This window comes from Geotrypetes seraphini, chromosome 3 (genome assembly GCF_902459505.1).
Source record: "Geotrypetes seraphini chromosome 3, aGeoSer1.1, whole genome shotgun sequence".
Classification (NCBI taxonomy): Eukaryota; Metazoa; Chordata; class Amphibia; order Gymnophiona; family Dermophiidae; genus Geotrypetes; species Geotrypetes seraphini.
This window is the reverse complement of record NC_047086.1, coordinates 239,142,905-239,160,567: the sequence shown is the minus strand read 5'-3', so window position 1 is coordinate 239,160,567 and position 17,663 is coordinate 239,142,905. Positions and strand designations below refer to the sequence as shown.

Sequence of the window (17,663 nt, the reverse complement as noted above, 5' to 3'; positions counted from 1 at the left end):
AAATAGATCTCATGCATATTCATTGGGGAAATCCTGAAAACCCGACTGGATTGCGGCCCTTGAGGAGGGACTTTGACATCCCTGCTCTAGACCGTGAAACCTCAAAAACTGCCTGTGATTCTGAAAAATGGGGATGTGTAAATAGGCCTCTGTCAAATCTAGAGAGGCAAGAAACTCCCCTGGCGCCACCGAGGCAATTACCAACCTCATAATTTCCATACAGAAGTGCCACAATGATCGATTGATTGATTGATTGATTGATTGAGGGCCACAATGATCGATTTCAGATCTAGAATCAGATTCCAGTCTTCTGAGTCTCTTTTAGGCATGATAAAGTATATGGAGTATCTGTCTAAGCCTGACTCTTCGTCTGGTACAGGTTCTAGGGCCACTAGGTCTAGTAGCCTCTGTATTGTAGCTCAGACTCTGACCTCTTTCTCTGGTCCCAGTGGAAAATCCACAAAGAGGTCTGGAAGGGGTTGAAAGAATTTGAACTTGTACCCCTCCAGAATAATGTCCAGTACACAGTAGTCTGAGATGATCAGCATCCACGCTTTCCAATAAGCCGTTAACTTCCCGCCTATCCTTGGAAATACAGCTGCTGTCTTGGAATCATAACTGCTTCTTGGAGGCCGCTATGAGGCAGGACCTTGATATCTGGGAACTCTTGGCTCCTCCAAATCTTTGTCTCAAGCCTTGATAAGACCTCTGGACAGAAAGACCTCTCGAGTATTGGTCAAAACGCCTGGAGCTATGAAAATTAGCTTACTCTGACCCCCCCCCCCAGGGGTCCTTGGCCTGCTGTCTGGTAAAGACTTTAGCTTGCGATCCTGCATACTGGCCATAGGATCGTCTAGACCCTTGCCAAAGAACAGTTCACCCTTGAAGGGCAATTTGCTCAGAGTAGCCTTGGAGGAAGAATCCCTGCCCATTGTCTTATCCACTTCTGGGGGTAGAAATGGCATAAGCGGAGACCTTGCTCAGCACTCTGAAGAGATTATACAGAGAATCTGGCACACAATTCACTCCTGACATAAGAAACTAGTGATCAGCATCAGCCTCCATTCCTGGAGCATTACACAACTTAAAGTGGCAAATATGTGTGACATATGAGGCCGCTGTTGCCACTTTCAACCCCAAAGCCGCAGTTTCAAATTGCCTCTTAAGGATGAAAACCAGCCTGGGTATCTTTCAATAACACTCCCCCTTTGCTGGGGAGGGAGATACGCATTATAACATGCACCACTATGGAATCCACCTTTGGTGGAAGAACAGCTAATGAAAATATACGTCCATCTGGTACTGTTTAGTCATGGCCTTAACCACTCATAGGGGCCCCTCCGGGACCTCCCAATGGTTAGTCAACATCTTAGCAATGTCTGGATGGAAGGGAAAGCATGTGGTCTGAGCTCTGATGCTATTCATAAGTGAGCAATGAGCTGTAGATGTCTGAGGAGTCTCTATCTTTAATTCATGAAGAGATTCTGTAATTAATTCCCAAAGTGCTACAGGCTTAAACAGCCTGCACACAGTCAGGTCCGAGATCCAGGGCTACCACCTCATTGGGATCAGAGCCTTCCAGGCGAGAAACAGAATCCCCAACTACTGAGGACCCAGACTGGGAAAGTAGGCATAGATAAAGAATCCCCTTCTTCCCAGTTCTCCTCTGACTGGACTCCCATCTCCTATACATGGCTGTGCTGAGGGGGAAAAGCGCTCTTAGTGTGAAAAACCCTTTGCACAACCAGCATCATGATTACCGAGGAATCACTGTGGCCACTGTAATCCACATCATACTGATAAATTCTGAAGTAAAACCCTGTCCAGGCCACGCATAGGACCCCTGCAGGCTCTCCTGTGGCCCTTTCTAGGATTTGACGACAGACACTTTGCTAGGGACACATTTTCCCCATTTCTTAGCTCAAACTTGGATTTCAGCTCTGACACTCGAGCCATCTGGGATCCCATATCCCAGAGGGACTAAGGGAGGGTAAGCCCCTCTCTCAAGTGCTGTGTGGCACAAGGGACATGGACAGTCCTTGGACAGCCATCCAGCGCAAATATAACATGAATCCAAGGTATTCTGGCCTAAAGAGTCCATCTAGCACAATTTTGTGCCAAACTGAGTTGTTTTGAGGCAGATAGAGGTTTTTATTTCAAAATTGGGAAATTCAAGTTGGCTACCATGGCAGTGATTTTGGCACTAAAAACAGCCCATGGGAGCTAACTGGAGACCCAAAAAATTCTAAAAGGATTTTAGGGGTGGAGGACCTTTTAAAAATCAATTTTAGAAATTTTGTCTCATAAGTTCTTCAGCCTGTGCTCACTGTGCCATGCTGTGCTGGGAGCAACACAGAGAGAAAGGAAGGATTTCTGATTCAGACAAGCCTGGAAAGGATTAAGCTCCACAGTCCCCTGACCGGACTGGAACCTCCACTCCCACCAGAATTGGTGAGTGCATGAACAGGGGGAGGAAAAGCAGTCAGCCTTGATCCCGGCTAAAAACTTCCGCAAAGCTACTCAAGTCTGCACTCAAGCTCTCTGCGGACAAAACCTGAAGTGAGACTTGCTCCCAAGGGAGCAGTCTCTGAGCAACTGAACTGTTAAAGCAGGCTTGCCAAGCAGGTGCCCTGCAAAGCAGGCTGTTCCTTGGCTGCAGACTAATACCCCTAAGAGTCTGCGTCCTTCTACAGCCAGAAATGTCCCAGAACCTTGAGCCTCTGCAGCACCTGACTTGCAATCAGATTTTTTTTTTAAAACCAGAAAGTAAAGAAAGTAAATAAAAGCAGATTTGTTTCAGCAAGCAAAAGCTTCCTAAAAGAGAGTACAGAAGTCATATATCTTAATTCCAACAGAAGCTTATTCCAAAGACTTGGTCCTAAAATTTAAAAAAAACCCCAAAAACAAGCATTCTCAATCTTCTTCCAAGCAGATCTAATAGAAAGAGGAGACATCTAACAAATATTTGCCCTGTGATCTTAAAGTTTTGGCGGGGTTGCCAATTCTCATACTAGAAGTAATGGTTAAAGGTGCTTCATTAATTAGTGCCTGAAAGCAATCCAGCCAATAATCTTATGGATTCAAATGTGGCTTGTGGTATGCTAGTCAAAATTCTGATCCTGTTCACTTGTCTGTGCACTTGCTCTTGCAATCCCAACTCCAATTACTGGACATGTTACTAGCTAGGACTTCAGTAAAAGTATACCTTAGAGCAGTCCCGCAATCTTTTTGGGGCCATGGCACACTAAACCCAGTGCCGTGGCCAGAAGACATCCGGAAACGCGCGGATGTCAACGCGATGATGTCACGTGGATGTGTGATGTCATCGCGTCGATGGCCGCGCATGCGTGGAGGCCCTCCAGCTGCGACCATGAACTTGTCACTTCACCGCTGGGGGAGTCTGGAGGAGGGGAGGTGCTGAGAGACACTGGCGAGGAGGAGAGTCATCGGCGCCGGCTGACTGCCTTAAGGACATGCCTCTCGCTGCGAGAGGCACATCTCGTAAGCAGTCAGCCAATGTCAGCACTTCTCCTCCTTGCCGGCATCTCGTAGCACACCTGGAATCTGCCACGGCACAGTTTGCGATACGTTGCTTTAGAGCTATATCTGCTTACCACAGCAGTTTCTAGTAGTAAGAGTCATGAAACTCTCTTCAATTTTGGGCCACCTCAAAAAGACCTCTAGTTCATAGGATCTTTTGATCTTTCATAATTAATGAAATTGCCTCTGAGCCACTACACTTCTCCTGATCTTACAATAAGTTTCTTTCCTGGAAAATGCATAAGTGACTTGCCAGCACTGGTTCACGGTAAACAGTATGTGCAGTTATACTTATTTATTTTTGATAACAGAATGGTGCTAAGTACTGTAATGTGCATGGTGAGCACTGCACTGAAAGACCTGTTCCTCTTAATCACCAGTTAAATCCTTTTCAGAGTTCATTCTATGGAACTGAAATGAGCCAGTCCAGGATTTCTGGTTAACCAAAATTAATGTTGTTTTATTTTTTTTCCCACACTGCTTCTTCACTGTCAAGAGCTCAAAGATTAAGGGCAAACGTATCAACCCCAGTCTCAAAGTCAAATGAAACATTAGCTGAAGTACATGTTTCTTACCAGCAAAATTAAGTACAGTTCTTTCCAGTCAAGTCTTTTTTTTGTCCCCCTAAGCTTAACTCATCTAAAAGGCACCATCCTTATCCTTTATTTGACCAGCAGTTTCAAACAAAGCAAGCTCCCAGCACTCTACACTGAACAATGTTTCAAAGGGGTTCACCCTTAGTGCAAGTTCTTAGCTTTCATGGCTGAAGTCCTGAAGCTTTTCAAGAGATGCCTTCCCTATCTTTTCTAGCTTCCTTTTGCTTTGGGGTCCTTCTCCTCAGAAATCTCAGACCGAAACCTACTTCTGGCATGCAGTGAATAGCATCCTCTAACCCTGGATATTACGAGTAACTTCAATTCCTCCTGCTGTCTTTTATAAGTACTACTACTTATTTCTATAGTACTTAGTGCTATATGTACATAGCTAGATGTACATAGTGCTGTACATTAAAACATTCAAGAGACAGTCCCTGCTCAGTAGATCTTACAGCAACAGGACAAGTAGGGGGTTAGGGAGTTTCTCAGGCATGGTTACTTTACAGTGAGTGGCGGTTAGGAGTTAAACGCAGCCTTGAAAAGATAGGCTTTTGGTCTGGATTTGAATACTGACAGGGATAGAGCTTGATGTATTGACTCGGGCAGTCTGTTCCAGGCATATGGTGTAGCAAGGGAAAAGGAACGCATTCTGTAGTTGGCAGTAGAAGAGAAGGGTACAGATGAGACATGCCCGTTGAACAGAGTTTCCAGGGAGGGGTGTAGGGAGAGATAAGAGAGGAGAGATATAGAGGAGCTACAAAGTGAATGCACTTGTAAGTCAGTAGGAGGAGTTTGAACTGTATGCGGAAATGGATAGGGAGTCAATGAAGTGCCTTGAGGAGAGGGGTGATGTTGGAATGGTTACTCTGGCGGGGTTCATAGACAACTCGGTGAAAGACAAAGGCGCGCGCCGACAACTGAGCACAAGACAGAGGCGCACGCCGAAGAAAATTACAGTTTTTAGGGGCTCCGACGGGGGTTTTTGTTGGGGAGCCCCCCCAGTTTACTTAATAGAGATCGCGCTGGCGTTGTGGGGGGTTGTAACCCTCCACATTTTACTGTAAACTTAACTTTTTCCCTAAAAACAGGGAAAAAGTGAAGTTTTCAGTAAAATGTGGGGGTTATTCTGGAAAGCTGTCCATAGAACTTATGGCCAAGCTTCAGTTTAACTTTTCCACCATTCTGGTTTTTTTATACAAGTTGCAGAGTCTGGGCCTCACAGAAAATCTCATTCATAACCAAGTTCCAAGTTCTCAAGTTTATTTGTTATTTATATACCGTCTATCAATGGAGATGGTCTAAGTGGTTTTTACATTGAGCTGTGCAGTCACAATTTGTGTGGATTTAGTCATCCTGTTTGTCCATGGAAAAAGTGCAGTTGCTTACCCTTTAACATGGATTACAGCAGGGGTGCCCAAATAGTCGATCGCGATCGACCAGTAGATCGCAAAGGCAACGCGAGTCGATCGCGTTGCCTTTGCGATCTTTTTCTCCCTGCTGCTTCCCCGAGCCAGGCCTGAGAAGACTTCACCTCCGACGTCAATTCTGACATCGGAGAGGAAGTTCTGGGCCAGCCAATTGCTACCTGGCTGGCCTGGAACTTCCTCCACAACTTTAGAATTGACGTTGGATGTGAAGTCTTGTGGGCCCGGCGCTTGGACGCGCCAGGCCTGGCTCAGGGAAGCAGCAGGGAGAAATTGGCGTTGTGGCTGGGGAGGGGTAGGGAAAGAATCGGGGAAGTGGAGAAATCGGTGCGATGGCTTGGGGGGGAAGGGGGAGAAAGAAAGAAAGAAAGGCAGAAATAAAGAGGGGGGCAGGGTGATAGAGAAAGAAAGGCAGAAATAAAGAGGGGGAGAGAGGAAGAAAGACAGGCAGGCAGGAGGAGAGAGAAAGAAAAGGGGAGGGGGCAGAAAGAAATAAATATTGGATTTACAGTAGGAAGTGCAACCAGAGACTCATGAAATCATCAGACAAAAAGGTAGGAAAAATGATTTTATTTTCAATTTAGTGATCAAAATGTGTCCGTTTTGAGAATTTATATCTGCTGTCTATATTTTGCACTATAGCCCCCTTTTACTAAACCGTGATAGTGGTTTTAGTGCAGGGAGCCTATGAGCATCGAGAGCTTCGAAGGGCATGCAGCGCAGCTCCCTGCGCTAAAAACGCTATCGCGGTTTAGTAAAAAGGGAGGGGGTATATTTGTCTATTTTTGTATAGTTGTTACTGAGGTGACATTGCATATTTTAAAGTCATCTGCCTTGACCTCTGAAAAAAAAAAAAAAAAAAAATACAAATGATAATTAACATTTTCTCTGCGTACAGTGTGCTTTGTGTTTTTAAAATTTTATTGTTGGTAGATCATTTTGACTTGGTCATTTTAAAAGTAGCTCGCAAGCCAAAAAAGTGTGGGCACCCCTGGATTACAGGATACTACACATCCACTCACCCTTCCTGGTGTTAAAGTTTGCTAGAACATAAACTGAAGAGAAAGGCTGTTGTGGAAAGCAGGAATGCTTGTAAAAGCTCAGAAACCTACTAAGAAGTTTCTGAGTTCTGGGACAGCAGACCCAGTCAGCAACATTGCAATCCTGCACACAACTGAGAACCTGGTAAAGCCAATACACTTCTTTGTACTAACATGATTAGCATTTTAGCTAAATTACCTGTTCAGCTGTTGAAGGCAGGGATCCAAACTGCTTTATGAATTTCTCTGTTTCTTTGGCAAGTTGGTTTGTATATTCCTTCTTCTGCTGCCTAGAGTCAAAGAAAATAAAGAATTATGTTATCTGGAGCCAACATTCAAATCAAGTTATATATTCACTAGTGGCTGCTGAATGCTGATTGAAGTCTACAAAATCCTGAGTGGAGTGGAACAGGTACAAGTGGATCGATTTTTCACTCCATCAAAAATTACAAAGACTAGGGGACATGCTATGAAGTTGCAGGGAAATACTTTTAAAACCAAAAGGAGGAAATTTTTATCACTCAGAGGTAGTTAAGCTCTGGAACACATTGCCAGAGGTTGTGGTAAGAGCGGATAGCGCAGACGGTTTTAAGAAAGGTTTGGAAAATTTCCTGGAGGAGACAGACATGGGGAAGCCACTGCTTGCCCTGGATTGGTAGCATGAAATGTTGCTACTTTTTGGGGTTTTGCCAGGTACTAGTGACCTGATTGGCCACCTTGAGAATGGGCTACTGGGCTTGATGGACCATTGGTCTGATCCAGTAAGGCTATTCTTATGTTCTTGCTGTCTGTGAATTTAAAAAATATATATGTGGATAACATTAGACCATTTAAATTGGTCCAGCACTATCTACAGGGTGAGGCAGGTAGGGGAGCCACGGGCAACGTTGCTAAATTACTTCCAAGGCCGGCAGATTTTTCAGCGTGACAGAAAGTGAGGGCAACATCAGCCCAGCGTGAAGAGAAGGGGGGAGCATATGCTGGGCCAAGGAAGCCTCCTGGACTAACTTTTTTTTTTTTTTTTAAGTACGAAGGTGGAGGGTATTAAAAGCAGTGCCAGATTGGGCATGGGAGGAGAGCTTATGGGTCCAGAGAGAGAGAGAGAGAGATGATGGGCAATGGTCTGAAAGGAGAGAAGTTGGACCTGGGATGGTGTAGATGAAGAGGGAAAGAGATACTTGAAGGGAGAACTTTTAGGAAGAGAAAGGGAGAAATGGGAGGGAGGCAGGCAGGCAGAGAGATGGGATGGGGCAGTTGGGAAGAGAAAGGGAGAGAATTTGGATATGGGGATGGAAGGGAGGCAGAAATGTTAGGCCTGGGGGGGTGGAAGGGAGAGAGAATGACGCAGCATCTCTTTTTTTTCTTCCATCTCATTGTTCAGCATCAAGGGGGAGGAAAAAAGAAGACAAAAGAGAGGGAGCAAAATGTTGGACCATGGGGAGAGAGAAGGAGAGATATGGGAATGGGGAATAGATAGAAGGAAATAGGAGGCTGAGAAATGAGTAAGATAGGAATTGAGAGAGCTAGAAACTGAGAGAAGATGGAGAATTGAGAGAGCTGAAAATTTAAAAAGAAGGGTGAGAAACAGGGCAAGATTTGAGTGGACAGAGGTAAAAAACAAGAAAAAAAAGTTAAGAAAGCTGAATGAGAAAAATCAATACTTTGGAGACAGGAAAATGGAGGGAATGGAACAAGAGAGAAGAGGAGAAAAATGGACAGCAGACACTGGAAAAATAATTAGTAGAAGATAGATAAAAAGCAGTAAGAGAAACTGGGACCAAGATGATGGAAAAACAAAATGACCAGACAACAAAAGGTTTATTTTCCATTTTGTGATTACAGTATGTCAGATTTGAAATGTGTATCCTGTCAGAGCTGGTGTTAGATAGCAAGCATGAACTAGACCACCACAGAGCCAGTGTGGGGTTGGATAAGTTGGAGCTCTATACTTCTATTAAGACTAAGGGCCTGTTTTACAAAGCCGCACAGCAACAGCCCCGAAGCCCTTTAAATCTCTATGGGCTTCGGGGCTGTTACTGCAGCGGCGTACGTTAAATGGCTTCATAAAAGAGGGCCTAAGTATTTTAATAAAAAAATTTTGGCCCACAACTTAGCCTGTGTTTCAGATTTCAGCCCCTTATGTGATTGAGTTTGACACCCTTTTCTAAACAGTAGTGAGAGGTAAACGTATGGATTCGGGACCAAGCAGCTGCATTGCAGATTTCCTCAATCCATGCACAGCGAAAATGAGCTACTGAGCCAGCCATAACCCACGCTGAGCTGTTACCCACCCAAAGGAAACACAAAGGAGATACAGTCCACTGGCCAAGAGAAGATGGCTCTTATGGGAACAACAACTCTTAGCCTATTAGGATCAAAAGCATCAAAGCGCTGGGAAGACTTTCTGTGTGATTCAGCCTGGTGCAGGTAGTATGCCAGAGCATGCTTGTAGTCCAAAGTCTGAAGGGCTACTTCTCCAGGATGAGAAAGAAAATAGGTAAAATAATAGACTTGGCTCCACTGATTATGAGGAAGGGAGGAGAAGTCCTGTGTAGTAGAGACCAGGTGAAGACCCCTGAGATTTCCACCATTTAAGCAAAAAGCAAGGCCAATACAGCTAAGACCTAAAATGGTTGCTGAAAAAGCAAAATGTGCTCTCTGACTTGAAACTGTCAACTCTGAAAGGCACTTCTGCTTTTTCTTAGAAGCAGAGGCAACCAGAAGGCGTAGTTGGAGAGAAAAACAATTCTGGTGAAAAATATAAGTAGCATGATAACTTTATGAAAGTTTCACAAGAAGAAAGACGAACCACGGATAGGAGTGTACAAGAAGGCTAACCACAGAACTGGAAAACCGTTAGGCCCAGGTGCTCGAGGGAGGTCCTTGATATATTAAGAGAACACTTATGGGGAAATGAGGGTAGAATTAAATGGAAAGAGGCGTGACGCAGTATCACTCAATTATATTAACCAATCCATAGATTAATAAATGAGATAATGAATATGATTAACCAATGAAAGTATGAAATATAACCTGCACCAGGGTGGGCCAGAGCTGTCAGAATCATATAAAAGAAAGCTCCTTGAACCAAGGAGTCAGAACTCATCGGAAGTTCTCCATCAGTCTGGCCAGCCTGGTGTATGCTCTATTACTCTGTATGCTGTGTGATTTGTTCCTGTAAGCTATTGCTATTTGATTATTAAACTCATATTATTTGTATCAGCATAAAGAGAGTCGAGTGGTCTGTCTGTGAAGGCCATAATAGCAGGCTCTTCAATTACCAGCCTAATTCTGTATGGTATTTCATATTTGATAGCTTGTCTCTTAAAGGTGCACACACGAGAAAGTGAACCAGCACCCTTTTGAATCTAAGGCTCAGCATGGAAACAGTGACTGGGGGACCACTTCTGTCTGCCACTAGAAACCAGGGGACCACACCCCTCCAGATACCAAGAAACCATCTTCCCCCTCCTCCACTTAAATTGCCGTATAGTCCTTGTACTTAAACTACTGTATAGTCTTTGTATTGTCCAAATGTACTTCACTGTGAATGTTTGCTTGTAGGCTATTCTGAGCTACTGGGAGGAAGGGATAAAAATCTAAATAAATAAATAAATTTGCATCAGGGAGGGATGATGGGGTTAAAGAGGCTTCCTAAGGTTATCAAGTCATGCTCAAAGCTGACATCAAAGATCTATGAATAAGGCAGTTTAGAAAAGGAAATACAAGCTGTGTTGTTCAAGTTGCAAACTACTTTGTCTTTGCACAGGATAAATAATGAATTACATAAACAAATTAAACACTTTGCTTCTTATTACTATTTGATTTGCCTTGCACAATAAAAGTGTATATCAAGGGTAAAAATATATAATTTTGCTATTTAATGCATGTTATTTGATCAAAATCATGTGTTACTCCCTCTCAGTGAATAGAAAAAGGGAAAAGACCTTTTACTGATAATTGCTGGTTTGGAGAGTAAAACAAATATCTGTCAGAGAAGTGTAGGGGCATAATCAAAAAAAACGTCTAAGTCCCCTTTTGGTCTAAGGCCTTAAACGTTGAAAGTAGAAGCAGGGAAATGTTCATTATCAAAAAAAACGTCCAAAAGTAGGTTTTTCTTGATAATTGCCTGCCTCTACGTTCAGCTGTTTAAATGCCCAGACCATCACTACGTCTAAACTTATACCATATAATCAACCTAAAAAAAGCCTAAGCCCCAAAAGTCCAAAACAAGGGCTTTTAGGCGAAGGAGGAGCCAGTCCTTTGCCTAAAAGCTGGATTCTGTAACCGGTGTCTGTCAAAAACAACACCGGTTAAAGAATCCCCCCCCCAACGACATCGGGGCAAGAGGGAACCCAAGCCCTCTTGCCCTAGCGGCACCCCGACTACGTTTGGGGCAAGAGGGAGCCCAAGCCCTCTTGCTCCGCGATCCCAACCCCCCGGGCCGAGTCCATTGGGGCCAGGAGGGAGCCCAAGCCCTCCTGGCCCGGTGATCTCCCCCCCTTCCTCCCCCCACACGATCTGGCCAGGAGGAAGCCCAAGCCCTCCTGGCCCGGCGATCTCTCCCCCTCCCCTCATACGATCCGGCCAGAAGGGAGCCCAAGCCCTACTGGCCTGGCGATCTCCCCCCTCCCCCCCCACAATCCGGCCAGGAGGGAGCCCAAGCCATCCTGGCCCGCGACACCCTCTAACCGCCACCCCTCACTAAAATACGAGCAGGAGGGATCCCAGGCCCTCCTGCCCTCGACACAACTTCCCCCCCACAACCGCCCCCCGAACCCCTGATCGCCCCCCCCCCCACCGACCCCACAACCCCTCCCACCCCACCCCCTTTCCCGTATCTTACAAAATGTTGGTTGGACAGACGGGTGCCAAGCCCGTCCGTCCAACAGGCCAGCCATCGCTGAATGGCTGGCCTTAGGGCCTGATTGGCCCAGGCGGCTCAAACCCCACCCACAGGTGGGGCTTGAGGCACCTGGGCCAAACGGAATTGTCCCAGTTGTCTTAGGCCCCTCCTGTGGGCAGGGCCTTAGGCACATGGACTCATTTAGGCCACTTTATAGATTTTTTTTTTTTTTTTTATTATGAGCCCCTTAGTGACTTAAACCAACTACTTACAGCTGTTGCCTCAGTTCCGGTGTGTCCTGTGATGTTCCTAATAGATTGACAATCCTTTGTATTTCAGAAGCTGTTAGAAAAATTAAAATTCAATCCATTGAACAACACTTCATATAAAATCTCTGATCCAACAAAGTTGTTTCATACAGTACTTTTTATGAGGTGGTGCTTCTTAAACACCACCATATATCCTACTTAAACACTGGGACCTAGGGAGACGCGTGCAATGTAGGCCAGCAAAATGCAAAATTGTGCACCCTCCTGCCCCCTCCAGGGGGGTATTCCGTCAGGAGGGATTGGCCACCCTCCTGCCAGCGATCTTCGGGGGTGGAGGGTGTTCTGGCAGGAGGGATTTGGCACCCTGCTGCTGGCGATATTCGAGGAGGTGTTCTGGCAGCAGTGACTTGTCTGCTGAACTCTGCAGAGAAATTTTTGCCAGAACTTTCTGAATATTTCTATAATTGTTGTTTCACATTGAAAGCATAGAGTATGTTGTGTTGATCAGTACACTTGAACAATAGAAAAACCCAAAAAGAGGAGTACTGCAAATGTAGCAAAAAAAACCAAGTCTCCCCTGATCCAAAAACAGCCTGCCACAAATTACTGAATGTGAATGGGAAGCCCTCAGTCTCACAGCTTGCAGTGGGAACACGTCCCTAATGCACCAGCTGTCACAGTCATACACCCAAGAGGGTATTATCTGTGAAACATCCCTGGGCTGACCAGTGTATTGAACTAGTACACAAACGTGTGTTAAAAGTTAAAAAGTGAAATAAATACCAATAAATAATCACATAAATTTTCAACTTGGACTTACCATTCTCTGGCTGGTTACTTGAGAGCATATCACGATTACACAGCTGGTTCCTGAGGAAAGGGGGTTTTCCCTCGAAACAGAGCCCCGTTGGATGGGTTCATTTCATGCTGGTTATCTTCCACTTCAGATTTCCACAGAGAAGCTAAGTACTGTAACTTTTTGGTCTAGCTCGTGACTGTGCTGGCTTGGCTGATTTTGGACACTACTGTACCCTCGGATGGGGGGGCAAAGACAGTTTAACCAATTCATATTATTTATGTGATTATTTATTGGTATTTATTTCACTTTTTCACTTTTAGCACATGTCTGTGCACTAGTTCAATACACAGGTCAGCCCAGGGATGTTTCACAGATGGGTGTTTGACTGTGACTGCTCGTGTTCACACTGCAAGCTGTGAGACTGAGGGCTCCGCATTCACATTCAATAATTTGTGGTAGGCTGTTTTGGTTGGACTGCCTCTGCCCTTCACCCTGTTTTTGGGTCAGGGGAGACATTTTTTGTTGCTTGTGTTAAATCAATATAACATGAAGCAACAAAAATGGAAGACCCAATATTCCACAGTGAAAACAATCCAAACAATAAATGCAACAACAGACTGTGGAAGATGATGTTCTAAAAAGATGATTTATTAATCTCTTCTTCAAAAAAACCACTAATACAAATATAATACTGTAGTCCACATGTATAGTCGAAACACAGACTGTGTAGGGTCTGGTAGGACTCACATGTGGACTATTATATTTGTATCTGTGGTTTTTTGAAGAAGAGATTTAATAAATCATCTTTTTAGAAAATCATTATCCAGTCTTTTGTTGCTTTGATCAGTACAACATACAATATCAAATATGAATAAAAATCAAAAGATCATCATCAATAGCAGACTACATGTAAAAATAGAAATTGCATAATTGCTACATATAAAAATAGAAATTGCATAAAACATGAAAATAAACTGAATAGTATGACATCAGTCATCATTTTACTTCAATATGATATTAAAATAAATTACCTTTGAAATACACTGTTCATTCTTGCCTCAGCAAGTTGAAAGGTAGCAAAGTCTCACACAATTAATCTTGATTAAAATCAAATAGCAGGAATGAAATTGATGACAGTTTATTGTTTTGTTGATTTTCAGTTATAATTTTATTCTGTGACAATCCATTGACAGTGGTGAGTGTAAATATCTAGGAAAAATCATTTTTTTATGCATGAGACACTGAGAGAATCATTTTTCATGATTAGCACTTTAAATATTGATGAATTTAATTTGTTCTTAATATATTTTTTATATGTAGAATAAGTTTTAATCCTTAAGGTTGCTTTCAGCATCACATATCATATTTATGCATTGCTTATTTCAACACAATTCATCACTTTTTTTAAATATTCCAAATATAATTTATATCGGAAACAATGTCACTGGATTAAATACAATCAATTTCATTCCTGCTATTTCATTTTAATCAAGATTAGTTGTGCGAGACTTTGCTACCTTTCAACTCCTTGAGGCAAGCAGAGACAGTGTATGAGGTATGTCACAGGTAATTTATTTTAAGATGTTTAAAGTAAAATGTTTAGGGTTCCTTTTACTAAACTGCAGAAGAGCTTCTTACCACAGGTTAGCAAGGTAAATACTCCAATGTTCATTCAGTTCCTATGAGCGTCAGAGCATTTACCTCACCAGCCCGGGGTAAGCTCTTCCGCAATTTAGTAAAACCCAGCATTAATAATGTCATACTATTCCGTTTATTTTCATTTTTTTAATCAAATTTATTAGTATGTTTAATATATGTACTGATGATGATATTTTTAATTTTTATTCATATTTGATATTATGGGCTCCTTTCACTATGCTGTGATAGTGTTTTTAGCATGTGCAGAATTTTAGCGCACACTAAACCCGTGCTACGCAGCTAGAACACCAGCTCAATGCTGGCGCTAGCATCTAGCGCACACGGCAATTCTGCTAACGCAGCTTAGTAAAAGGAGCCCTGTATGTTTTATTGATTTAACATCTTTAATGATTTATTACATATGATTTTAAAATATTATTATATTGCAGTTGTGATTTTAATTCTTTTTTCTTTTTTTTATGTACCATTTGCAGACTTTTTTTTCATTCCCCTGACGCAGGCTTCATGTTGAAACAATGGCCATGTTGGGTTCCATGCATTAAAGTCATCCTTATCCATGAAATTTATAAGTTATTCCACATATTCGCCCCTAAGTTCAACACACTTGGCACATTGTGTCTGAAGTTTCTGCAACCCTTCCACAAAATACTCTGATGGCGAGTCAATGAAATACTGATCTGCCTCTGAATCACCTCCAAATCACTCTAAAAGTGCCCTTTCAAACTCTTTAAGAATTGGAAAAAGAAAATAGTCATATGGAGCAAGATCTGGTGAGTAGGGTGAATGGTCTATGCACTGAAATATCAACTGCATTAAAAAAAATCCATCACTTGTGAGCAAGTGAACTGTCTTGCAAAAAGAGAACGTTCTGCAGCTTCTCTCTCCTTTTTCTTTCAATTCCTCCTTTAATCAGCCCAGCAAGTTGCAGTAGTATCTGCATTAACTGTTTAGCCCCTTGGAAGATAGTCATTACAACACCTGCCTGATCTCAAAACACTGTGGCCATGACCTTTCCTGCTGACTTTTGGGTTTTGAATTTCCTTGGCCTTGGAGAATCTAAGTGCCATCATTGCATGGACTGTTGTTTTGTCTCAGAATCATAGTGGTGTAACCATGCTTCATCAACAGTTAACTAGTTTCAGAAAGTTGGCACCGGCTTCCTGAAAATGCTGCAAAATCAACCTGGAAATGTCCACTCAATGTCATTTCTCGTCAGCATTCAAACATATGGGCATCCACTTGGCTGACAGCTTCTGCATACCCAGTTGCTCATGCATTATACACCCAAAACTTTCCCTGAATATCTATCTGTAGTATCTCAGCAATTGTTCTAGCCAATATTCGCCAATCTGCCAAAATCATGTCATGGACATGGTAAACAATTTCAGGAGCCGATAGTGTTTGAGGCCTCCCAGAGCTTGCTGCATCTTCAGTCTCGAAATTTCCAAACTTAAAGTTTCCACACCAGTTCTTCAATGTGGAGTATGATGGGCATTTGTCACTCAATATTTGCATCATACATTTGTGGATTTCCTTTGGAGTTTTCTTCTGCAGGAATAGGAACTTCATGATGGCTCAGAGTTCTACACTTGAAAATTCCACATTTTTTGCTGACATCAAAACATAATAATATTAATAGCTTTATTTATATCCCATCATAGACGGTTTACAACAAGAGAGGCTGCAGGAATGGACGAAGTTACATCAAGAGCATAAAGTAGGAGTATACAAATAGGCATGTGACATTATATATATTTGAAGGTAGGAGCATGCAAATAGACGTAGAGGAAATCGTTTGAGGAAGTTTAAAAGAATTTATCAAATAAATGGGTTTTCAGTGATCTTCTGAATGATTGGTATGACGATGAGTTATGGAGTAAGTCACATAGAGTATTGGTCCACCTTCCTGCTTGGAAGGAAAGTGTGTTGTTGAGGAATCTTTTGAATTGGCATCCTTTGGGATTCAGAAACGTGAATAATAGTGTTCTGTGTGTGAGGCGGAGTTTGTTTTGGAGAACAAAGTGTTTCAGAAGGTAGGTGGGTACAGTACCAAATAGTGTTTTGAAGAATAGACAACCTCTACTGTTAGCCAGTGCAGTTTTTTGAAATATGGAATGATGTGGTCAGATTTTTTCAGGTCAAAAATTAGTCATATGTCTGTGTTTTGGATTGTTCTCAATCTTTTGGTAGTTTTTTTGTTGCAGTAGTTCAGTGAGCTTAGGATTAGTAATTGTACTAACAGTTTAAAAATGCAAAATTGAAATATGGTTTTATTGTATGTAGTTTCCATAAACGGCAGAAGCATTTTTTTACTAATATTTCGGTGTGGGCATTGAATGTCAGTTGTTGGTATAAGGTCACTCCTAGGATTTTTATGGTGGGGTTAATAGGAAAGTTTCTCCCTTGTAAGCTGATTGATGGTACTATTTGTTCTTTGGGGTGGCCATGAATATTTTGGTTTTTTCGTGGTTAAGTTTTAGTTTGAAGCTTTTTGTCCATTGTTCTACGTGATCAGTGATGGAGGAAATGAAGTGTCTGGTTTCAGTCGATAGTGCACAGAAGGGGATGATGATTGTGATGTCATCAGCGTATATGTATGTTTGGATAGTTCATGGCCTAGTGAAGACATGTATAGATTGAACAGGATTTGTGACAGTGGGGAGCCTTGTGGGACACCACAGGAGTTGGTCCAAGATTGGGAGTAGACTTGTTCACTGATGATTTGGTAGGATCGGTTTTTCAGGAAGCCTCTGAACCAATTTAACACGAGGCCAGAGATGCCTATGGTATCTAGATAGTTTAGTAGTATGTCGTGGTCTACCAGGTTGAACGTACTGCTCAGGTCGAATTGGAGAACTAGTGTAAAGTTCCCTGTGCTGAGTACATGGGAATTGTAATCCACAATGGAGGCTATAGCTGTTTCAGTGATGTAGTGTGTACGGAATCCTGATTGATATTCATGCAGTATTGAGAATTTTTCCAGGTAGATCATCAGATCGGTGTTGATCAGCCCTTCCATCAATTTGGTAAAGAAGGGGATGTTGGCTACGGGTCTGTATTTGGTGATTATTGATATGGGATCTTTATGGTTTTTTACGATGAGCGTGATGAGGATGTGGCTGAGGTTGGTTGGAAATTCACCGTTAGACATTAGAAGTGAAATCCAGTCGAAGAGCATGGTCTTGAAGGAGGTGGGAGCTGATTTCTTGATTATGGGTGGGCAGCTGTCTGGGAGGCAGTAAGAACATAATAGCATTACGATTCTGCAAATTAGCACTTTGCAAATTAGAATAACACTCTTTTCAGCTACAGTGGTAAAACATCAACTCAGAATTTAGAAGTTCATTGGGCTGAGAACTTTTCAGCACCTTCCCATAGTGAATCTTTGATCCAATGATCATCATTGCAGTGAATTCCTCAACAAAGGCTCAGTACAGCTCTGAAACTGTACTTGCAAGAACACATTATATCCTAATAGGAGGCTTATATT

The 17,663-nt window shown here is 42.7% G+C and overlaps 1 protein-coding gene across 4 annotated transcripts in view; it reads right to left on the bottom strand.

Moving 5' to 3' along the window:
• Positions 1 to 17,663, bottom strand: part of STX7 (syntaxin 7) — a 145,863-nt gene that overhangs the window by 79,445 nt on the left and 48,755 nt on the right. For all 4 annotated transcript variants that reach the window (XM_033937289.1, XM_033937290.1, XM_033937292.1 and 1 more), the window contains exons 3-4: positions 11,719 to 11,788; positions 6,800 to 6,890 (exon numbers count right to left, since the gene is read on the bottom strand). In XM_033937289.1, coding sequence (XP_033793180.1) covers positions 6,800 to 6,890; positions 11,719 to 11,788 — 161 coding nt within the window. The remainder of the gene's footprint in view (positions 1 to 6,799; positions 6,891 to 11,718; positions 11,789 to 17,663) is intronic.